Raw genomic sequence first — 17,352 nt, forward strand, 5'->3', positions numbered from 1 at the left:
AAAACTGGAAAAACAACATTTCAAATAACCAAGGAATCCATAGCATTCTTAGAATCACCTGGAAAGACTGTACAGGGTCAACAATGGTATAAAACACATGGAAAAAGCACCTTGCTTTGATGCTCTGACCATTAACACATCACAAAATTTCATCTCAACTAGACCACTACAAGGCTTTTTTGCCTATCTTCCAACTCCTCTCATTTAATAATTGTCAAAAAAAGAATTATTTGGGTAGGATAGAAGGTACCTTCTTTCTCTCCTCTCCCAGGAGTGTTTTGGAGAGATGTCCCATCCCAAGCGTAAATATACCAGTTATTCCCAAACTCCAGGCTAGTAACTGATAGAGGCCCAGGATTAAGATGGTATGTTTTTTAAATCAACCTGAAGTGCAATGAAAATAAGGACACAATTGGATTTTTCACAAAGCTAAATGTATTCCAGTTAAAGTACCTGTTCCTCATTCTGAAATTATGTTCGTTATTTTTTAAGATTTTATTTATTTGAGAGTGCAAGAGAGAAATCAGAGAGAGAGAGGGAGAAGCAGGCTCCCCGCTAAACAGGGAGCCCGACACAGGGTGACACGGGGCCAGACCCCAGGACTCTGGGAACTTGACCTGAGCCGAACGAAGGCAGACACTTAACCAACTGAGCCACCCAGGCGCCCCCTTTGTTATGTTTTAAAATGCCTTTTCTCTTCTGAAATGGTGATAGAAGATGGTATTTTTAACATCCTTATTGGGCAAAATAAACATTGGCAATCTCTAGAGAGTATCCAAATAACTTAACATTTTTATTATTTATAAAACCCAAAGCTGTGGAAAACTAATACTGATAGAGGAAGAAACAAGATTTTCTATAAAAGCAGGCCCTGGAGCATGTGAGGCCAACCCCCGTATTTCTGGACGCTTACGTTGAACCCGTAGTTCAAACAAGAGCTACCTTCCCTCCTGTTCCACTCTAGGAACGGCCAGGAATTCCCTTCAGTGTCCTTCGTATCTGTCCTGCTCTTCTGACTTGGCTTTCTGCTAGTTATCAAGCGTGAATATAAAAATGACGGGGCAATCATGTTGACATATTTCGCAAAGCACTGTAAGGACAGAATAAGAAGGTACAAGGTCCCTTGAACAGTAAAGATGAATGTGTAAGAAAAATAAACGGGGGCGCCTGGGTGGCTCAGTCGTTAAGCGTCTGCCTTCGGCTCAGGTGATGATCCCAGGGTCCTGGGATCGAGCCCCGCATCGGGCTCCCTGCTCGGCGGGAAGCCTGCTTCTCCCTCTCCCACTCCCCCTGCTTGTGTTCCTGCTCTCACTGTGTCTCTCTCTGTCAAATAAATAAATAAAATATTAAAAAAAAAAAAAAAAAAGAAAAAAGAAAAATAAACGGGAGGGGGGTGCCTGGGTGGCTCAGTCGGTTGGGCGTCTGCCTTCAGCTCAGGTCGTGATCCTCGAGTCCAGGGACCGAGCCCCGTGTCGGGCTCCCTGCTCGGCGGGGAGCCTGCTTCTCCCTCTGCTCCTCCTCCTCCCCACTCATGTTCTCTCTCTCTCAAATAAATAAAATTTAAAAAAAAGAAAAAGACACAAATGATATGGACAGAGGAGAGTCAAAATATTTACTACATAAGGTCTCGAACTTAACAGTGGATTCTATTACCTACTAGAGAGAGCTGGTGAGGTAGAATGGAAAATGGAGAGGTTTTCCCACAGAAGCAAAACAGGCCTGGATGCCAGGGCAGCCTTCATGAGCCAGTTAACCCAGATGGTGCAGGAAGTACACCTGATGCAGAAATCAGAAGCATCTCTCATGGGACTAAATTTAAAGGTAGGAAGAAGGCTAGATGCTCCCAAAGGATATTTGCTAAATTTCCTTGGTCTGTAAATAAAACCAGTCATTCCTTATACCAATTTGATGCCAACATAAGAGAAAGCAGCTCCCTAAATTCTCCACCTCCTGCTATTCCAAATTGGGAAACAGAAGATCTTCTTCCCAAGGGCACAAGCAAGCATCCACAAGTTCAGCTCCTCCAGGCCGGCTTTCATTTACACATTCGTCCTAAGGATCATTCTGAAAATGGGTTGTGTCAAATTATGCATCCTTTTTTGTGTGTGTGGTAAAATATACCTAAAATTTACCATTTTTGCCATTTTAAGTGTAGTGAGTTCAGTGGCACTAAGTACAGTTGACCCCTTGAACAACACATGCTTGAATCACATGGGTCCACACATATGTGGATTTTTTTCAATAAACATGTTGGAAAAATTTTGGAGATTTGCGACAATTTGAAATAACCCACAGACGAGCTGCATAGCCTAGAAATATGGAAAAAACTAAGAAAAGGTTAGGTATGTCACAAATGCACAAAATACATGTAGATACTACTTTAACATTTACTACCATAAAATATATACAAATCGATTATAAGAAGTTACAATTTACCAAAACTTACACAAACACTAATAGGTCATACCCTGCACCATTCATAGTTGAGAAATGTAAGCAAATATGAAGATGCAGTATTAAATAACAACTGCATAAACTGCACTACCGTAATAATTTCATAGCCACCACCTTTGCTACTGCAGTGAGCTCAAGTGTTGCAAATATCCACTTAAAATGCTGTGTGGCACTGATCATCCCCGCATGAGCACTGCAGAGAAAAGCAATCTCTGGAGATTCTATTAGTAAAGTTTCGGGGCAGAAAGTTACATATGCACATTTTGCATGGGGGGATTGGCGCCCCTAACCCACTTGTTGTTCAGGGGTTAGCTGTACAATTCACACAGCTATGCACCCCAAATTATGCAAACTCTCGTGGGTCCCCAAAGATTCTGCAGGCTGTTTATGGTAGGTTTTCATTTGCACAAGAACACATTTTTGCTCCACATTCCCCAAATCTTTCCATTTTCTAGGTCTTATTCCTGAATGAGAGACTCCTGTTTTCTGTACCCTAGAATACCAGTGGTATTACAACCCAGGTGCAAAACGATACTGATTACATTCCCCCGGACACCAAGTTAAAGCTTGGGTCAGATGCACTCGACTTGACAAGTCAGTTATGAAAGCAACTATTACATCTGTCTACATTTTAGTGGAATGAAGATTTATAATCCCTTTTTAGCAGCCTTTAATTGAGATAGCTGACATACAGAAATTATATATTTAAGGGGCACAACTTAATGTTTTTATATATAGGTATACATTGTGGGGGAAAAAAAAAACATCAAGCGAAATAAATGTCCATACTAGTTACCCTTGTGTGTGTGTGTTGAGTAGATTTAAGACCTGTCCTTTTAGAAAATTTCAAGTACTCCTCTACTCAGCAGAAAAGACTCAACTAAGGAGGAGCTCTTCATTTCCATGAACACTGTGGCTACGGTATAATTGGGAGCCACATAAAATTAAAAGGCTTTGGTCAAATAACCCAAACTCAATACTCACAACAGACAGACAGCATGTAGCGAAGTCCAGAGCATTAATAGTTTTTGCCTCATCAAAAGATACAGAACATAACAGCTTTTGCTTTCATCAATCTGCTACAGAGGGCTTATCCTAACAACCAATTTTCCACTGTCCCTGCTACTTATTAATTTTTCAAGATGTGAACACCTTAGTCTACCTAGGACTGTCATGAACTATCACAAGGCAATCAATGTGTCAAAATTTATTTAATGACAAAATTGCACTTGAACATTACAACTAGCTATTCTTACCTTTTTTCTTTAAGGCTTACACATATAAGAATACCACTTCTGTCAAAGGAAACGATCAATTTCCCTTTGAATTTGTTGGCTGGTTTATTAATAAAGAGATCTATTGTTTCGTAAATGAAAAAACACAGGGGTCTCAGGCTCCATCCTTATCTGCTATGGCTACGCTACTGAAAAAAAGGGGTCTTTCTTGCCCACACACTCACTGTCATGGCAAGATTACCATGAGAACTCAAGGAATGCTGACTGGAGACTATCATCACTGTACTAATCCATTCACCTTATGAGTTTAATTCAGGGGAAATATACCTGCATAATCCTATGAATATAGCTTGCAGGATAATTACAGGACAGCCAGAAGAACCACTAAATGAAAAGCTCTCGGGAGTGCTGGAACAGCAAGCTCTGCTAAACAAACATACTGATCATTCTTAAGGCTGTAGTTATATTTAAACCAATTTGCATGGCAGTTCATTTCACAGAAATTACTTCATGGCTTCAGGAATCCCCTGTGAAATCAGTTACCAGCACTACCAATTTAAATTTTTTTTTTAAAGCAGACTAATAAATAATGAACTGATCACTGAACCATCATGCCTTCATAGAGACCTGCATCAAACCAGATTTGCTTATTTCACAGGTTGCCAATTATCTTGCTAAAAATTAATACATACTCCATCAGGGGATACTGCTCCATTAGGAAGATAAGGAATAGAGGATTAAATCAGTGAGCAGGTCATTGATGGGAATGAAGATTTAAAATGAACACCAGGAGCTAAAATTCTTAAGAAAACTAAACAGTGGGGCTCAAACCGTTAACCTGATGAATACATGGGCCAGCTGTAGGGGAGAACCCCTGCAGCATTAACAGCAGCATCCGCCTCCTTGGAACCTTTCTCAAGCCCAGTGTTTTCCTATCTATTCTTGCATTAGAATTTATAACATTCCTGAGAGACAAGTAAGAACGAAGACTATCTTGCCAAATTTTAGTTGGAAGCACTAAGTCAGGTCAAGGTCACACTGGCAGTGAAACAATCCTCAGCAACATAGAGTCAGTCACAGGCCATTAAGTGAACACGGATTTAAAATAATGCCCCAGTCACCATAGCAAATCAATCATAGCACCATTTCCCAGAGATCCTGACTGAACGAATCCACTCTCACTGCGCATTAGTTATCACAACAGGGTACTCACTGTGTACCAAGCACTGAGCTCAGAACTACATGAGAAGCATTTCATTCTAACATTATTCTTTAAGTCAGGTACCATCATTCTCGTTTTATAAGTAAGAAATTTGAGGCTTAGAGAAGTGAACTTGGCAGAGCAACTCAGGTTTCAAAGCTCAGATCAGAAGCCAGAGTTTGATGCAAGAGCCCTGTCCTCGACTAGGATACAATCCTGTCTTCCAAACCACTGAGGATGGCACATGAGCTAAAACCCATGCAACTCCAGACAGCAGAAAGAACACTGGTCAGAAAACTCAGCAGACTTATGTTTCTTCAGCTTACACTTAACTATACTTATGAATTTGAGCCTTATCATTTGGAAAAGGTTCAAGTCTTTCTCCACTCACATGGTTGTTGCAAAGCTAAAACAACTTAGTACATAAAATTATGATAATTCTGATCTACAGTCTAGTAATTTCTGTATCTGCAACTCTTACACATCAGGATCACACAGCTATGTTCATATAATGGCCATAATGGGCTGAGGAACGTAATTTGAGATCCAATGGTTCTCTAGGACAGGCAGAAGCCACCTATGGGCCTTCCCAATTCTGACTTGAGATGACATTTGTCAGAGTGAGTTGTGTTCCATAGACAGATTATTCTAATACACCCTCTGGCTTACAGAGCATTACACCCAGGGCAGCCAACGTTTTATAAAACGAGCACAGGGATAGCGTAACACATAATATCTCTTCAAGAATCCTTCTTACTTACAGAACCCCTCTCTGATGACAGACTTGAATTTCTTGGGTGCAGGGAAAAGTAGCCATTCCAGAGCTCTGTGAGTTTGATAACTATAACAATGAGCCCAGATTTGCCCCAGTTATTCTATTCTTGATGTATAAAGCAAAACAGAGCAAGTTCACCTGCTGTTTAACATACGAAAAGTTAACCAATCCCTGATGTCATCATGAGAATTTAAACATTAGCCATACCACTGAGAAAAAAGCCACCATTTCAAACTACTAAAGAATAGATGGTACAAAAACATTTGCATTTCAATAGAACTAGCTTTATTATTATTATTATTTTTAAACAAAAGAAATGGTCTAAAAGCAAATGCAGATATGTACCGAGGGATGGACATGACCTGGTACTTACAGAGGAGCTGCTGTGTCATAAATGAAAACAGAATGTTAGGAGAAAAATGGTATTTCAGGTACTGTCTGCTTGAATAATCTGGAGACGCAAGTTAACTGAAAGAAGGTGCTGTGCCAAGCAATCAGCAGGAACAAAAAACAAAACCAAACACAACCACCAGCAGCTGCTTCCCAAAAACTACGTGCTGACAGCATGAGAACTGCCATCAACTCACAGTCTTCTCATTTTCCCCGTTTTCTATAATTTTCCTCTTCTTTTCATCTGTTTTCTTCTTGAAGATGTTATTTCGGTAAAACTGAAGTTCTTTGATGCTTTCGCTAATGTCATCAAGCGCCCTACAAGCAAACACATCATACTGAATTGAAATGTCCACAGAGGAAGTAAGCAACTGACAACGTAACTTCTTACAAGTAACAACAGGTACAACTGCAAATGCCACTGACACCATCAAGAAGAGGAACATTTCAATAAAGCAAATTTAAGTACTTTGTTAAAAAAAAAAAAAGGCTGTTAAAAAAAAAATCTCCTAAAATATATCAGATTATAAAGTCTCCTAAACTGTCCTATAAGACGGTGAAGTGTTCCACGGAAAAAAAGAATTCTAGGGTTGTGAGTTTAGGAAAAACTAGATCAAGCATTCCTTTCCTGAACTTATTGACGAATGTGTATTATGAATTTCCAAGGGGAGGCTGTACTAGGCACACGGTATTTCTAAAACTTAACCACATGTGTGGAATAATCATTAACAGCTCATGGAACAGTGTTTGGGAAACACTGTGCAATACTTAGACACATCCCTATGCAAAATATACTGACCTGCTCAAACATGACTCATGACTCAGTCATAATAAACATTGATCATCAGACAGTACCTAACCATAACAGAGGATCTACCTCCTCTCTGGTAGAGATTTGTGCTACCATCAGCTACAATACCCTCTCTTCTCCAACATGCTGTCTCCCATCTGTTGTAGTCTGAGAAATCAAGTAACAGAGATTATGAGACCTGTGTGCAGGTCAATCAGTAAGCTCTGAATGATAAGCCAAGGGCTTCTTCTAGAGAATAAACTGCATAAATGTTCGTGCGAGAGTTTTACGATGGTTATTGCTGTGGCTAAAACGGCAGTTTTGCTTTCTTCCCTGGTATTGGATATATGGTGGAGAGTGGACTAAATCAAGGTACACAACATCTTACCTACAACACTTCAATCCAAAAACATCTGAAAATCCAAAGTACTTTTATGACTCACTCTGAGGCAAAACCTGATCAATCTTGACATGGGGCTATTCTCATCAGTTATGCCATTTGGTGTGCATGTCTGTACGTTTCGCTGCAGAAACATCCATGTGTTTGACCATTGGATGCTTCTTCAGACCTTCTAAGGCATGTTATATAACGGTAAATACCACAAATACACTACTACCTTTCTAAAGCTTGAAAATTTCCAAAATCCAAAACACATCAAACCCTAATTGTTTCGGATAAGGTATTCTAAACTTGTATCGTGCTGTGGTCTGTGCAATCCCCCCGCAAAGAAACACTAGCATGCCAGGCTCCTTACAGCAGGGACTCGGTCTTTCTGTTTGCCTAGAACTGTGCACGTAGGCACTCAGCAAAGGGATGAACTCAATGCTGCCCTTAGAAGCCAGCTGCTAAATCCCCAATTGAGTCTTATGTTCCTCCTGAACGATGGTAAAATTAAAAAAAAAAAAAAAAAAAGTAAAAGAGCCAGTACAGGACACTGGATAAACAAAATCTTCAAATTTCTTGTGTACCTGTGCCTAAGTCTGCAGACTTAATAGAAAGGGTCTGAAACACTCAAAAGTGTCAAAGTTAGGCTATGTTATATAACTGTTCACAAAGTGTTCTAATTAATTTTAAGTGGCTACAATATTCATATCCTTGCTGGGAAGAATATTAATACTGCTCATTACTAGAAAGATTACAGACTGTTTCATCATACCTACAAACTAAGCTATCTTTTAGTGTTTAAAGACGCTATGCATCTCAGAAAGGAATACTAGACTCCTGACGAGAATTCCTAATAATCTTAGCAAAAAAAAAAAAATTATCTTTATGCTAGTTGACCTTTGTTTCCCGCCCCACCCCCCAAGAAAAAAGAGTAAAGAACAGACTGTTTTAAGCAGTCAAGAATTTGGGGGTTATGTGTGTGTCAGATTGCCAAGCGCTTGGAAGGACCCAAACTTACCTGTGAGAAGCAGCCTTCTTTGGTGCAAATTCATATTCTTCTGGATACCAGCGTCTATACACAGCAAAAATGGAACTCTCAAAGGAAACTGTCTCAAATATACTGGATAATTACCTCCTTCCAGTCATTTATTAACACTGAAAAAGGCATTCTGGATTGTGACTATCAAGATGCTTCCTTGCCTGGGACTCTCTTTTCCACCCTCTCTTCACCCTAGATATTCTCTTTAGGCAAGCTCACCCACGTCTACGATTCCTAGATTCACTCCACTCCAGCCCTCTCCTAATTTGTCATGGATAGCCAACCACCTGCTGGACATCTCCACCTACAAATCCATTAGACATTTCTAATCAACATATATAAAACTACATTTATCCTCAAGACCTCCCTTCTCCCATCCACCAAATCTGCTTTTGCTCCTATTTTCCCCTTTATCTTTAAACGATTCCATCATCTGCCTACCTGCCCAAACCAGGAACACTACAACTGCTTTAGAGATGTTCCTTTCCCTCACTCCCCCATTCAAGCATTCCATACCGTGCCAAGAGATGTCTCAGATGGGACATTCTCCACACCCTTCTCTGCCACCCAAATGCCATGTCCCTAGCTCATTCTTCCCTCAAGATAAGGCAAAAATCTCCTTTCTTATCTCCCTCTTTTCTTGCCACCTTATAATCTGAATGACCTAATCGTATCACTCACTGCTCTACTTACACTTTTTGAAAGGAACCCATCCCTTATGTTAACCAACTCAGCCCACCATACAAGCCCTTGACGATTTGGCCTCACCTCTCACATTTTGCAAACTGCATGCTTGGCACTCCAGCATTGATGAACTATCTGTAATTCCCTTATCTTCCCAAGCCCTCACTTCTTCATACTTCTGCCCATTCTCTGGAATCCTCCTGCTTCATTTAAACGCCAGGAAAACATCCAACTCCTCTTTAAATCTCAACTTAAATTTCCCAGGTAAAGCTTTCCCCAACTTCCCATTCTTCACTCCAACAGCTAGGGGCTCCTTCCCCGTTGCCCTCAATATTCAAGATGCACATTTCCATTACAGAGGTCATCATACAGTATATGTGTCAGGTGTGTTTTTTACACATCTCTCATCCCACTAGATTCTATGCTATTTCAAGGCTTTTCATCTGTTATGTTCCCAGCACATAGGCCAATGCCTGGCACAGAATGGTGCTCAATAAATTTTCTGGACTAATGAAATTTATACAGAAGATTTTCGACATTGTTTCCCCCATCTCTCACCAGTCCAGAATCAACTAAGGACCTGTCCAAGTGAGAAAGGAATGAAGTTATGCACCCACAGTTCTACCGTTCTATTCAATTACTTTCCACAAATTCTCAATTAAAACATGCTAAATGAGGCAACTTAATGGATCCTAAATATAGCCCTTACCTGCACAGTTCTTTAACAGTGCTCACATCAATTATTCTATAATGAAGATGTTTCATGAACTGGGGCATGTATTTGTCAAGAAACTTCTTATCTGCATGAACTGAATTTCCTAGAAAGACACGAAGCATACTGCATCTGTGTATTTCTAGCAATATACAACAGGATATAAAAATTCATTAACTGGTACTGAAATGGAGATGATTTTTTTCTTAATTCAAATAATTCCTAAAAGCATCTCGGAATTTCTAAATCATGTTTGAGTGCATCTGATTGTGTTACAAGTATAGACTTCTGAGTAGTCAGTCTAGCTCATAATAAATTTATAAACGGCCTCTCTATGGACAAAAGGATAAATCTACCATTCCACATACTTAAAATAATGCACAAAACTATTTGTTACTTTTTCAGATCATATCAGACGTGCAAATTTTCTCCCACTGTCATGAAAGCCACACTATTAACACTAAAAACTTAACTGAACCACATTAAGTAAATAAAGCTTTATTCACATTCCAGTTTTAACAACTCGTATCCATAATCATGTTTCCATACAGTAATTTATCTTAAAAACACTAAATTTTAAATAAGTACTTTAAAATAGACAGCAGCCACACTAACTAGAGGGAAAATATATATACAACATATACTCTAATACTTAATGTCAAAACTTTTTTTTTTTAATGAAATTTAAGGAAAGTGTAAGTTATCATATCAATTAACATATACAAATGCAAATACACCTCCACAGACCATTAACTTTCCTCTGACAATGGCAGGACTTTCAAAATCCTAGTAGAACTGGCCCGGTTTCTTTAAGAAGTCAATGTCACACAGGAAAAACAGAAAAAAAAAAAAGAAAAACAACAGGTGGACATTTTAGATTAAGAGACTAAAGAGACAATAATAACCAAATGAAATGCATGAGTCTTGACTGAGTGCTGGTTCAAAAACAATTAGACATTTTGCACGTGGACTAGATGTGAAATGATGTTACTGAATTATTTTTAATTACCTTAAATGTGATAATGATACTGTGGCTACATAAGAAAATGTCCTCATTCTTAAGAAATGCTTGGTGAAGTATTTAGAAATGAGGTGTCAAAATGCCTACAATTTACTTTCAAATGTCCGACAAAAAAACAGACAGGTAAAACAAACATGGCGCAAGGTTAAACCATTCATTACCAAATCCAACTTTCTTGTACATGTGAAATTTTTCCATAATAAAAACATGAAGGAAAATTTTACTGAATGAGTCTATGTACCCCGGATCCCATGCTGGGTTTTCAGGGCAGTTTCCCAATACTCATGTTATAAATTATATAAGGAAACTTGAACGGAAAATTAAGATGTATAATCCAAGTCAGGGTAAGTGGAAGGCATGATGGTCTTAGTTGATCTTTCTGGAACTGCAGTCTCTTGAACCACTACAATGGAAGACTATCTACAAGGTATACATAGGATTGGATTTTACCTGCAAGTGGACAGAGCCCCGGAGGAGTCTGCTGTCGTACAAAGGACAGAAATTCATACTCTGCCTGCTGCAATGTCATTGTACTCTCCTTCACTGCCTTGGTTAGACCAGACTGCAAGACAGAATCCCCAGCCCCCACCAGAAACACATCAAGTCAGTTTTCAAAGGCATCCAGAAATGAAACTTCACTGCTAAAATGGGCAAATACAACCATAGATGGGCCCTTCATAAGGCTCAAGTTCACACTGAAACTGCCATCTTTGCTCTGATTTGTTCTTAAAGAATCCAGGTCAAATAAGCTATGTTCCTGATTGTTAATAGCATTTCCACACAGTCAAAAAAAGATGGTGCTCAAAGTCCAAGCTCTGGGAAGAAACAACTATTAACAGGAAAGCAGCATTCCCCCTTTTCTGAAAGTTGATGTCTAACCTTATCCAAAAGACTGATTTGAGCAATACTTGACAATCCGCAATGCGTTCGCGACAGACTGAATGCAGGAGAGGAAAAAAGAGAACATTCAGGAGATGATCTCAAGAGGTCCCAAAGATGACAGATAAACAAGCAAGCAGTCTCCCAGGCTCGCCAAGCAATCTTCCTCTAACCCATTTCAGAATCCCATCCAACAATGGTATAGGATTCAGATGTGGGAGCAACACGCTTGTTACTGATCCCCATAGCAGCACTCCTGTTATTTTGGTAATGTTACCTTCCCATGATGCTCCTTACACCAATCTGACATGCTGTCCAGTAACTCATCTGGCTGTTTTATAATCAGGTTAGGACCCTGTGGATGGGAAAAGCCATTAGTCATCCAGAATTGACAGGGATAACCGTGGTTTCTGAGGTGAAGTTTATGCTGCTGTCAGGATTCAATATACAGATAGAGAAAGAGATGAGGGCCCTTTGTTATCTCTGTAAGTGGTCCTTATTCATTCCAGCACTGTTTACAATGGCTAAAATGAATGCATGCATGTGCACGCGCGCGCACACACACACACGCGTGCACACACACACACACACACACACTTCTGAAAAGTGAAATGCCTAATAGAGGACATTGGTTATCTGTCAAGGATCAGCAAACTATAGCCCCAGCCTTTGTTTTTGTTTTTTTTTTTTTAACCAGCAAGCTAAGAATGATTTTTACATTTGTAAAGAGTTATAAAACAAACATGTGACAGGTATGTGGAACTCCAAGCATAAAATATTTACTATTCGCTGTTTTTTCAGAAAGAGCCTGCCAACCTCTAACTAGGAGTTCATTTTGGAAAGTGTCTATATTGCCAAGTGAAAAAAGTAAACTGCAGAACGGTATATATGTGCATGTGATTTCGTGTACACGTGTTTAAATAAAAAAACACACATTTATACATGCATACAAAATACCAAGAAAATATACAAACTTTGGGGAATGCTACGCAGCAGCAGAACAGAGCAAAAAAAACCAGCTTTCTACACATACATTTTGGATAAAGTTATACTGTTTAATTTTAACAATATTTTTGTATCAAAAGGTTAAAAAGGTAACTGGCAACATTCGGAAAAAGAAAAAAAAAAGTAACACATGGCTCTCAAATCCTCCGCTCCATTTAACAGAACATTGAACTTTTGAGTGTCTCAGACAGAGTCCCAGCAGTCACAGAAGCCTGACTTGTGGCATTAAAATAAGTCTTCATGGGTATAGTTTCTCCTGTACGATGGCGATAACAAACTGACCCCCCACCCCCAACGGAATGTTTAACATAGGATAAAAAATTATAGATATCAAAGTTCTTTGAACTTTTGGAAGAAAAGTATTCTATGAATCCAAGGTATTATTACTACTAAGGTGGTAAAAAGAGTTTGCGATCACTGAGAGGAATGACTAGAATTTGACTATTTTGACATCTTAAAACTAACAGGGAGTTTCAGCCAAATAAGAAAACTGGTAAAGGCAATCCCCAAGAAGCAAAAAATTTGTTCTGATTACATAGTTTTTTAAAAAACCAAAAAACCCTCATACTGTTAAAAAAACAAAAAACAATTTCAACAAACCATGATAGGAAAAGGAAACTATTAATCTAAGGCTATCTAACTTATTTTAGGTCCCAGTTTGGCACACTAAGCTACCTACAGAAAAATTTTCAGGGTAGGATGTTTTCTCTTCTACCAGCAGAAAACATTTTCCTCAGACTCACATACAAGAATAAATCATATTTTCCACAGAAAGGACACTTAAGAGCCCTGAGCATTTTTTTTTTTTTTTTTAACATTCTTATCCTCATCTGAGTCTATTTACAAATGCCACACTCATCTGCAGCTGTGTGAATACAGACCCAACTTTCCTCCAGGGTACATATTAACTAACTGGTCCATTAAACTGTCAGTATTTCACATTATATCAACAGTCTAAAGGAAAAACTCTTCTTCAGCCAAGGGTAAGTAGGGCTCACAAAATAAAGACACTTCTCTTCACTATTCATCCATACTAAATTCCAAGTGACAGGAAAAAACAACCAAACCTAAAACGCACTTTATTTATATGTTAAAAAAAAAAGAAAGAAAGAAAGGAGCTAGTTGTTATGATGCGAAATACAAAGTCTTATGATTCTCCTCCAGCTGATGTATCAAGCGGTACTCCAGGATGTATGCCTGGTACTCCACAAAAGTCACAATTCATCTATAAATACCTTCTCCTGTCCCTTACCTACCAAGATAAGTAGAAGTCTTACTGTGCATTTACAAAATCTATCCAGTGTCAGCAGCACATGACTCTTGCTCTCTGAGAACTGATTTTAACAGGACTACCTTTTCCACAAACATCCCCACTGTGTTCCCATTCTAGAGTTTCTTATGGCCTCCGAAAATCCTGACAATATGAGACCAGGGACCAATTTCAGACCAGATGCCCTCACACACTTCTCGAATGCTTCATAAGTGGCCAAAAGGCAACACGTGTGTTGTTTGCTTAATGTTTCAGCTAAAAGCAGCATGTTAAAACCTTAATCATGCCCAATATATCAACAAGAGAGTATTCTGATTCTGCCTCAACGGGAATTCTAAAATCTTAATATAGATCTAGACAAGCACATATCCTAGTTGAGAAGGCAGAAACTGGACACAGAGAATCGAGTTAAAATTAAGGTGATGACATACAGGTATTTTGGCCTGAGTCACTAATCCTGAAGAGACAATAGCTGATTGTCTTATTGGTTAGAAGTACTTTACTCAAACCACCTGGGTTAAATTCCTCACTCCCCCAGTAATAAGCCAGGTGGCCTTGGGCAAATTACCCAATATCTCCGTGCCAAAATGTCCTCCTCTATGAGTGCAACTACCTACCTTATAGTTGTTGTAAGGACTAAGAGTGTATACATGTAAAGCACTTAGAACTGTGGGAGGCACACAGTAAGGTCTCAGTAAACAAGGGCATGTAGGTTTCTGTAATTTTTGGCATGGATAACTGAAAAATAGCTGGACTGTGAGATAGACTACTTTGGTTCCAGAACCAACCCTACCATGACCTAGCATATTCCTTTGGAACTTAACCTGTATGGATCTCAGTTTTCTTATTTTTTAAATAAAGAGATGGGGAAAAATGATTTAGATTTCTAATACACTCTAAACAGTATGACTGTATTACGTGGCATCACCTACTTCAGCCAAAATGTTGAGATCAGAGTCAGTTATCAGACAGGCCATCTCAATAATCTGGTCCTTCTCAATGTCCAATCCTGTCATCTGCAACCAAAAATAAATATGTAACACACCAAACCATCTTTCTGGTCTATTTTACCCAATTTTATTTAACAGTAATTCCCTCAAGCATTTTCCATTTATATCCCATAGCCAGGATAAAAGAGACAATAATGCTTCTCTGGCAAGCCCCCAAGACACTAAACATGAATCACTTATTCAGTGAATATTTACCAAGGGCCTGCTATATGTCAGGCACCCCAGTTCTACTGTAGGACAGATGGCAAAGTCAGCAAAATTGAGTGCTGACAGCATTCAATTTGGTAAGAGACTACTCACATCACTACATCTCTGCAGTTTACAAAGTTTTCATATTAATGACACCTCTTGATCTTCATCGCAATCTAATGTAGAAAGCACTATTACCCCCATTTCATATATAAGAAAACTGAAGTTCAACCGAGGGCGGAGTCTGCGGCATGGGTATGGAAAACCTCGAGGGGTCAGAACTGGGTTCTAGTCCTAACTTAGAACCTAACAGCATGACCTTGAATGAGCTCAATCCTCTCTGGGCCTCGGTTTTCTCGTTTATGGAATAAGAGGTAAGGCTGAGTCATCTCCGGAGTCCCGTCCAGCTGTAACAACCTAGGGTCCTGTTAAGACTGCGGAAGGAGAGTCTGGAGTCTAGCAAAGTCGCTGTCCCAACCCCCCCACCCCAGTGACCCTATACCCTGAGGAACCAAAGCGTTAGGGAGGTTTACATCTGGGTGGAGGGGATTGGGGGGAGCCATATGGATGACTCTTCCCTTTGGAAAAGAAACCCCACAGCCCAGCACAATCCCCAACACCTACAGGACTTCAGCCTGCCGATCTGCCCCGTGCAGCACACAGCCCGGCGGCGCTCACCTGCCACACCTGAGACCCGCCGGTGTCCGCGGACAGGCTCAGCTACTCTGTCTACGCGCAGAACCTCACTCGCCTCCCCTCACCCCCGCCGACCGCACTCACCTCCAAGTCCACCCAAACCATCCGCTGAGCCATGCTCTCCCCTGCCGCCATGGCTGCGCCACCTTCGCGGACACCCCGCGACCCGAACTGCCCGCGACTCCCACCCACACCTCGCAACAGCCTGGAGCCCAGGGAGCCGCCTAGCATCACCCGGCACCAGCCGCCACGGCCCCAGCCTCTCAGCCGGCGCTGGCGCAGGCGCGATGGTCGCTAAACGTCGCAAACCCGCGGGGAGGCGCAGGAGCGAAAACCACAAGTCCCAGCATCCTGCGCGCCAGCAGGCCCTGAACAGCCCGGCTTAGCTGACGAATGGGATGATGGGAGTTGGAGTCTCTCCCGGTGTTCCGACCAGTTTCCCCACCCCCGCCACGTGTTTTCGGATGTTACTGGACGCGCATGTTTTTCAGAACTAAGTTTATTCGTTTCACAGAGTTATTTCCTGAGTTTGGATTAGTTGCAAAGCGCCTAGTTGAAAAAGAAGTCTTACTTTGTTTGGTCAAAAATGACCTAATTATTTATAATTTTTTACTTTTGGTCTCCCCCCCCTTTTTTTTTACTTACCTGCCCCTCCACTCCCCACTGGGTATTTTTCTCATCGACGTAAAGCAGCAGTGCGGTGTGCTTCTTTTTTAGGCCAGAAGGCCAATTCGGCTATCGTCAAATCCTTTAGAAATCCTTGAGATCTCGTGTGAGCGATCTCTTAGCATGCATTAGGTGTTCAATAAGACTTTCCTTCGTTGGCAAAGAGCTGCTCTTTATTCTTTAGGGAGGGAGGTGGTCTGTTTGAGCTCAGCTGTGGGGTGTCAGTGGTAATGACTTCCTGCTCCACCCTTACAAGTCCTCAAAGTTTAAAGCTTGTCCTTTTATAACGAATCTATGCAGCAAATTAAAATGAACTAAAAACAGTTCTGCCTGCTCTGTAATCTGCTTTGGTTTTGATCGAGTAATCTCCGATGTAGCTACAGTTTCCGTCATTTCCAGGAGACGGCCATCAACAGAACCTGTTGACCCTGTAGTGTCAATTGCACGAATCTCTTAAATCTTGGCTATTCAGTAGCAAACTCGTGTGCAGAGTGCAACTTTGTCACAAACGTTGACTTCAGGCTGGAATTACACCCTCTATATATTTTCTCTGAAAGCCGTATTGCCACTAATTACAGAGCTTGTGGTCCATCGCATAGTAATTCGTACCTGGTGAGCTGGTTTTGTGAGAGAGAAACTTGTTGCCTAATCAGAGCTGTAAGGATAGCATATAGTGTACTGGATGTCACCTTCAACTCCTTTGGTGTACCCAACCCACCTGCCAGGGCACATAGAAACTCTTTGAAGGGTCATGAAATTGCCTGCACAGATTGTATACTTATAAAGACTTATTGTGCACAATGTGTATATATTATAACTGCATTGCCTGATGAGTCACATTGTTTTGCTATAGCTTTTTATTCACTGTAGCCTACTTTATAAGAAACAGTCTACATTCTTCCTTTTTCCCTTAGTTTTTAACTTGATTCATAGAAAGCAGAATCAGTTGAA

General features: G+C 40.4%; 1 protein-coding gene across 1 annotated transcript; it reads right to left on the minus strand.

The window, feature by feature from the left end:
• Nucleotides 1-5,927: 5,927 nt before the first annotated feature.
• REXO2 (RNA exonuclease 2) lies at nt 5,928-16,004 on the minus strand. The gene is made up of 7 exons (XM_028106036.2): nt 15,820-16,004; nt 14,773-14,856; nt 11,843-11,920; nt 11,137-11,248; nt 9,663-9,771; nt 8,249-8,302; nt 5,928-6,373 (listed from the first exon to the last, which is right to left on the minus strand). The coding sequence occupies exons 1-7, from the start codon at nt 15,964-15,966 to the stop codon at nt 6,244-6,246; spliced, it is 714 nt and encodes a 237-aa protein (XP_027961837.1). The 5' UTR covers nt 15,967-16,004; the 3' UTR covers nt 5,928-6,243.
• Between the last annotated feature and the right edge of the window lie 1,348 nt (nt 16,005-17,352).

This window comes from Eumetopias jubatus, unplaced genomic scaffold (assembly GCF_037043125.1).
Source record: "Eumetopias jubatus isolate StellerSeaLion01/CBP00866 unplaced genomic scaffold, mEumJub1_p1.0 scaffold_13, whole genome shotgun sequence".
In the NCBI taxonomy this organism is placed as follows: domain Eukaryota; kingdom Metazoa; phylum Chordata; class Mammalia; order Carnivora; family Otariidae; genus Eumetopias; species Eumetopias jubatus.

Excerpts from the sequence above, each read along its gene's own strand:
- REXO2 (XM_028106036.2), bottom strand. The coding sequence starts at position 15,966 with ATGCTAGGCGGCTCCCTGGGCTCCAGGCTGTTGCGAGGTGTGGGTGGG. Across the intron at positions 11,921-14,772 it reads ATCTCAACATTTTGGCTGAA|GGTCCTAACCTGATTATAAA; the intron begins GTAGGTGATGCC and ends TCCCATCCACAG. Across the intron at positions 6,374-8,248 it reads AAGAAGGCTGCTTCTCACAG|GGCGCTTGATGACATTAGCG; the intron begins GTAAGTTTGGGT and ends GTTTGCTTGTAG.